The sequence below is a fragment of the Larimichthys crocea genome, chromosome VI, assembly GCF_000972845.2.
Source record: "Larimichthys crocea isolate SSNF chromosome VI, L_crocea_2.0, whole genome shotgun sequence".
In the NCBI taxonomy this organism is placed as follows: domain Eukaryota; kingdom Metazoa; phylum Chordata; class Actinopteri; family Sciaenidae; genus Larimichthys; species Larimichthys crocea.
This window is the reverse complement of record NC_040016.1, coordinates 24,963,965-24,971,060: the sequence shown is the minus strand read 5'-3', so window position 1 is coordinate 24,971,060 and position 7,096 is coordinate 24,963,965. Positions and strand designations below refer to the sequence as shown.

Here is a 7,096-nt window from a genome sequence, read left to right as displayed (position 1 = left end):
AACCGGCACATCGACTGTGAGTCAGACGCTGTAGGAACGGAAATGACGTGAAAGTTTCGACATACTATTTTGTATTTTAGCAAAAGCAAACACTGACTGACTCCAACCACAACTGTAAACACTCGGTCACCTTTGGGTTTAAGTCTAGATTTCCATAAAACCACAAGAACCAGGTCCTGATTGGTAGATCTCAGAGGTCTCACCAAGGTTGGGGGACACAATAATTCAGAAATACAAAGCTTCATAGGTGATCACACTTCTACCTTTAATGGTAACCAGTGTAGATCAGCCAACACTGGTGTACCATGTGACCTACGACACAATCCTCATCAGGGTCATGGGGGGTCCCAGTTGGACAAGTCGCCAGTTCATCACGAGGCTGACACCATTCACACTCATTCACACCTATTAACCTGTTGGAGGAAGACGGAGTACCCGGAGAGAACCCAACAGAGACACAGGAACCTTCCAACCACTGCACCACCGTGCTGCTCTCAGACAGTAACAGATTGATATTAATAAATCTTTTATAAATATTATTTATTATTCATCATTTATCATCACGTACGGATCCGTGAATGAAGAATGAGCTCGGAGTCCGGGCAGTGCGTTGACCTCAGCCTCCGAAATGTTAATGCCCTGCGCACACACACACACACACACACTAAAAATGATTTATCATACTGAGGTAAGCAGCCAAAAATAGCACAATACCTACGTGTGTGTGTGTGTGTGTGTGTGTGTGTGTGTGTGTGTGTGTATCTCTGTGTTCCTATAAAACTCATTCATCTGTGTGCTGACCAATCATATAATGACCTCCTGGTGAGATCACACTGATGCAGAACCGGGGATGAACAGTCATTGATGACGCAAATGAAACGCACACACACACACACACACACACACACTCATGTCTATCACAAAGCAGCGAAATATCACTCAGTCATTCGACCTCTTCTTCTGAGGTTTGTTCTGCCTGAATTATTCATAAAGATCCACAGCTTCTATCGTAAAAGAACTCCGTGTAGAACATAAATCAAACAACGAATACAAAAACAAGATAATTAATTAATTTAAACTAATCAACTTACTGTTTTCCTGATGGACAGTGAAGTAAACTGCTGCCAACTGTAGCTGCTGTTAGCTCCCTTTGTTAGTGTTTGTACCACAGGAGTTTTGGACCAGAAGAGGATGAAGACGAGGTTCACGGGCCCAAAATGAGAAGGAATGCTGATGGGGTACAGAGCCGGTGTCGTGCCAGAACAGGAGCTGGGCAATGTAACCAGGCTCAGTAGCCTCTATGGACAACATGGCAGAGGTGAAAAGACCAAAGAGGACGTTGCAAAGAGTCAACACACAGTTTAAATACATTTCTATATTTCACCATCTTCTATCCAGAATATCATGCAAAGTTTCTGCACGTGAGGAGCCGAGCCTGCATTGAGAGTCCGGACCTTTAAATATTTAACGCTAACAGGATGTGCGGCTCTCGAGCGGAGGCAGATTTATGCTTTTATCCTCCCGGCATCTGAAGCTGTGGGCAGCGTGAAGCCGGAGGATCGATGAAGTGTTTTACTTTACTCACTGTGCCGATGCTACATGTGTGTTATCCTCACAGTAAATCTACCGACTCATGGGCACGTCACATGGAGACAGCGGCACAAACAAGAGCTGGACATGATAAAAGCATTTAAATCAATATTCAGAATCATTATTAAGACGAACAGGCGCTAAACTCTGAGGATCAAGTCAGGTCGAGTCGAGTACTGACCAATAGAGCGACGCTACGCACAGAGAGGAAACTGTATCAGTCGGACACACCTGCACTCATTAAAGTAAATTACATGTCATTAGATTAATTACCTGTCAATCAACAATCATGGACTAATAGTTTTAGCTCTTATACATATTAAAGAGGCTGTTCAAAGAAGTTTTATAACTAGATATTAATAATCCGGATAAGTCCTCTGAAAAAGCCTACTGAAGTTACAGACTGATATCCAACCTCCTCTTTCTCTCTGAGATACTTGAGAAATCTGTTGCCAACCAGCTGTGTGACTTTCAGTCAGGATTCAGAGTTCATCCCAGCACAGACAGCTCTGAATGTTACAAATGACCTCCGAGTTGCATCAGACGCAGGCATGAAAATAAACTGTGTCGCAGCAGACAGCTGTCCGACCCTGAGCCGGGTTCTGCTCCAGCTTTCTGCCTCTTTGACATGAAGTTTTTTCCGTGCTTGCTTTCATTCATGGTGGGAATCGTTGTGTCATGAGAAAACTCTGTGACGTCACAGAGTCTGCATCCATGTTTCATACTGTCTGTGGATAGAGCCTTTCATGTTTCATGCTCAGCGCAGTTTCTCCTTCACATGTGGACGACTCGAGGGGTTTGCAATCAACAGTTACGCCACTGGATGGACGGCACTAAATCCAACACACTGCTCCTTTAAGTGAAGCTTCAGGTGAACCAGGTGAAGCTGAATAATATAAAACACCAGACAAATGTTCTGTGAAGCTCCAGGCGACTTTCTAGAAACCAAACGAGATGAAACGTCTCCTCCTCTGTGGTGTGTCCGCCCTCTGCTGGTTCAAATCTGAACTGCAGCTGGTGCAACACTGGTGCAACACACCTGACACACACACAGATTTGTGCTAAGTCATTGTGATGTAAGCTTTGAGTCACTAAGCAGCTGCCACACAGTGTTTATCTCCTTCAGTCTGAGTCACATCTCCATGTGTGTGACCATGACTCAGCGCTTCAGCCTTCACCTGTCTCACTCTCGCTCTTCAGCTCCGGTAAAAGTCAAACTAACTCCACTGGCCTGTAAACAGTCAACACAAAAACATCTGATTTACTGTGTGTGTGTGCGTGTGTGTGTGTGTGTGTGTGTGTGTGTGTGTGTAATCTAAATCCCTCGCCCTCCACCTGCTGCCCCTGAGCATCAGATGACTCATGCTCATGCAGCAGGTGAGGAAAGGAAAGAAAAGAGAGGAAAGAAAGGAAAGAAAAGAAAGGAAAGAAAGGGAATTAAAAAAAAAGTCTGAGTCGTTGTTGTCGAGGTGATTAAAGGAAAAACGATGAGTCACTCCTTTAATCTGTCACCAGCTGCTGTTGATATTAGATATCTTCAACTTTGGCCTTAATCCTGTAAAAAACATTTTACTGCCTCTACTATAATAATTACGGTAATTATTCCTAACTTTTCTACCATTAAATAACTTTATTTACCTCCTGTTGATCCACACTGACCTGTGATCAGCTGAACGGTGTCTCTGTCATTCGTACGTCTGTTCTCACACTATGTAACACTAAGTCACACAGCACCAACTATTTCACTGATTCTGGTGAAACTGGATCACAACGTGACAGAGACGTGCCCGGTGCGGTTTCAGGGTTAGTGGCGTTTTGTATCACCGGGAAGAAGAAGAGGAGGTTTACAGACCCGTGGTGCGGAGCTGGTGTCGTGTCAGAACCGGAGCTGGGCTTTTTTGCGGGCATTTTAAATGGGCTTGGTAGCCTTTATGGATGTAATAACAGTGAAAAAGAGACGGAAGATTACGTCGATGGTGGAAGCTAAAAGAGAAAATGAGAAAGTGAACGAGCAAGAAGCCCTCGGACAAAAGTAAATCTGAAACTGGGGGCCACTAAATCACAGAAATACCATTTTCTGTGGATGTCAGAAGTAATGTAATGTTAGCATGATGTTAATAGACCTCTGTCATAATCACATCAGAGGTCAGAAAATCAAAAGGCTTTTATTTTAAATGTAACTACTTTTTTTATGTTTTCTTACCATCATGGCTAAAATATGCTATTTCATTATTATTGTTTAAGTTTTTAGATTTTATTTGATTTCTGAAAATCATCTTGCTCAAGTCAAATTTATTTTTATTGCCCAGTACAACATTTTTCAATCATCTTGAAAAAGACAAGTCAACAAAACATAATATGAAAACAATTGAAAGGATTTTATGACACATTGTCTCTGTGGTTAACAGTAAATCATCTCTGCAACCAAGCAACCAGGACCAACTGCCGGCCCTAATCAGCAGAGCAGTTACTGCACCTGTTAGAATGTCAGTTGGAAATGCTGACAGAGAGAGAGAGAAAATGCTGAGACCACCCCTCGAACAGGAAGGATTTCTGGCCAAACCGTATTTCCAATCATTGAACCGAAATCACTGGGAGCATCCTGAGCCCTTCCTGAACGTCTACATAGTTATTTTGTGTTGATAAAGTGAAGAAATGTGACCTTTAGAGCGATTCAAAGAAGCGTTACTTCTGCTTTCCTCCACAAATGTTCCCGCCTTTTTAACATGGCAGTCTATGGGGCTGTGGATGGGTGTTGGTGGCGCATCTTTGTGTGTTACGCCAAAACTATAAGGCTGACAGCTTTAGCAGACGAATGTGAGTGACAAGACAAATTTTCCTACGTTTCTATGTATAAATCATGTCTGTAGTGGGGCATTTGAGGCCACGGTAGTCGAATACATTTTATTTTTTCACTGATTTTTCTCCCTGCTCCTCACTCTAGCTGATGATGTCATCCACTGTAACTCAAACATTCCGCCACATACACACCCATTATAAACCCAGAAATCTGAGTAAAAACCTGCTCAACTTTAAGCCTTGATAGTTTAAAAACGGTAAAAGTTGCCGATGAGTGAAGTGAATCCCTGAAGAGAAGTAATAAGAAGTCTTCGATAAGTAATAGCACAGGACTCTGGATGAAAACACACGTTTTGATATATAATTTGTTGGGGTCCTCTCACCAGTGTGGGCCACATTATTCGGCGAAAAAGGGCGAAAGATGAATAATAAGTAGGAAGAAACCCACATTTATAGTTGACTCATGTTGTAGGCACTCCTCACTAATTAATAAACTGTACATTGAAAGAAAATGACATGTCTGTCTGTCAGAGATCACTGACCCTGTTCTACACTTACACTGACCTTTAATGGTAATATTTTTAGTTGGTCCTTTTTATTACTAATGTATGGAAACATCTTCTCAGTGAAAGTGTGTGTGAAGGTGTGAATGTGTGTGTTTGTCTCAGCGTCAGAGAATGACAGAGTTCCTCTGTCAAAGTCCAGATGGACTCTGATCCTCTGGAGCTTCTTCTGGACTTGGAGAGCAGTGTGTGGACCCAGTGAAGAGGCTGCTGCATATTTACTATCTGTTAATCCTATTCGCCACAGTCCAGACGTTATGCCCCCTTTCTTTTGGACGGACTCTGCTGCCACGCCCAGAAACCATCCTGGACAGTCTTTGACTTCGACATCCCAGCTGTGAGTCCCTGAGTCGAATCCTTCAGAGCCCAGAACACGACAGTAATAATCAAACCTCTCTGGGTTTTTAGGAAGCTTCTGTCTCTCTCCTCGTCTCACACTGGTCAGATCTTCAGACAGGATCAGTTCTGGATGAGCAGTGTTTGGATCCAGAACCACAGGTGTGTAGGAGACCATGTCCTTCATCTTGCTCCAGATGTTGAAGGTCAGGTTGCCCAGGTGTTTGGCCTCGTCTATCAGAGCTCCTGAGGGCAGCTGTGGATCATCCAGCAGGGGGCGCTGCTGGACTCTTTGCACTGCAGCCTTGTAGTTGTGCAGGAATGAGACGTCTTCAGCTCTCAGCTCGTCCTCTGTGGCTCTGACGGTGTCTGAAAGAGCTGCTATCTCTCTGCTCAGAGCCTCTGTTTTCTCTCTTATCACTTTACTTTTTTGCTTCTCTTCCCTCCTCACAGCAGTGATCCTGGCCTCCTCTTCCTCTTCTAGAAACTGGTGAAGCTTCTTGAACTGATCCTTAATCTGCCTCTCTGTGCGTCGGGCCTGGACCTTCATGTGTTTTGCTGTCTGATCACAGTTTCCTTGCATTTCTTTACAGAGCTTCAGTTTCTCTTTTAAGGGTTTCAGGGACGTCTGCAGCTCCTCTCTGTGATCCTTTGCAGCTTCATCGATGGGTCTGAATCTGTGGTTGGTGTGCATTTTTGAATCTCTGCAGACGAGACACACCGGCTGTTGATGATCCAGACAGAAGAGTTTGAGTCTCTCAGAGTGCAGACTGCAGAGAGCCTCTGAAGATCTCTGATCTCTCTCCAGTACGAAGGTCTCACACAGGTTCTTCAGTGCCAGGTTACAAGGTGGATCACTCAGTAAAGGTTGTTTCTTACAAACCGGGCAGTCCTTTATCTTTTTCTCTCTCCACCATCTCTGCACACAGCCTTTACAGAAGCTGTGGCTGCATGAGAGGACGACAGGATCTTTGAAGATGTCATGGCAGATCGTACAGCAGAGATCCTTCTCAGAACGAGAAGCCATCTTCCTCCCTGAGTGATGCCAAAAACACGACAGGCAGCGCGCAAAAAACAGGAAGACACCGCTCCCTCAGTTACTTTCACTTTGTCAGGTTGCGGAGGAAATATTCAGTATTCCAGTTGTGCATCCTGTTCCTCTCGTCCTTCGGTTATGAAGATAAATGCACTTATGTCTCTCAGTTTTTTCTCTCTTTTGAGAAACAGCTGCAGAAGAGAAACAAAAACCGAGTCCTGTTTGTCTCAGATGATGTCATAAGAGGTGGAGCTTTGTCACACCTGCCTTATTATGTCAACATACTTTTCATGGGAAGAGCACAAAGAAAATATGACGTGTTCTGACTTGTAGTCTGCCTGTGTGGAAAACAAACAAAGTCATTCACTTTGTTTTTTCATCGGTTTCTGTTTGCTGTCCATGATCTTAAAGAACATGAACACTGCGCGACTGAAATCACTATTTTATTTACATATTACTTTACAAAACAAAGCAACACATAAATCAAATCCAGTGCAGGAGAATGATATGAAGGGGAACGCCAACACACGTTCAATCAAAGTCAAAGCACTGAAAGATCCAGGCGGGACGGAGAATCAAAAACATCCACGAGGTTTACGATAGGTGGCTCGGATCTGATTAGGATGCCTCGTAGGCGCCTTCGTTTGGAGGTACGTCCACCTGGTAGGAGACCCCAGGGCAGACCCAGCGCTCACCACAAGGACTGCATAGCCCATCTGGTTTAGAAACGCCCCGGGATCTAACAGGAGGAGTCTGGAACGGCCTGCTAAAC

At 44.1% G+C, this 7,096-nt stretch overlaps 1 protein-coding gene across 1 annotated transcript; it reads right to left on the bottom strand.

Annotated features, from left to right (window-relative positions):
• Positions 1-4,686: 4,686 nt before the first annotated feature.
• On the bottom strand, positions 4,687-6,536 carry LOC109138153 (nuclear factor 7, ovary-like). The gene has a single exon (XM_019257624.2). It carries the CDS (start codon positions 6,313-6,315, stop codon positions 4,924-4,926), a length of 1,392 nt encoding a protein of 463 aa, XP_019113169.2. The 5' UTR covers positions 6,316-6,536; the 3' UTR covers positions 4,687-4,923.
• Positions 6,537-7,096: the final 560 nt, after the last annotated feature.

Coding starts and splice junctions, on each gene's coding strand:
- LOC109138153 (XM_019257624.2), bottom strand. CDS start 6,315: ATGGCTTCTCGTTCTGAGAAGGATCTCTGCTGTACGATCTGCCATGAC.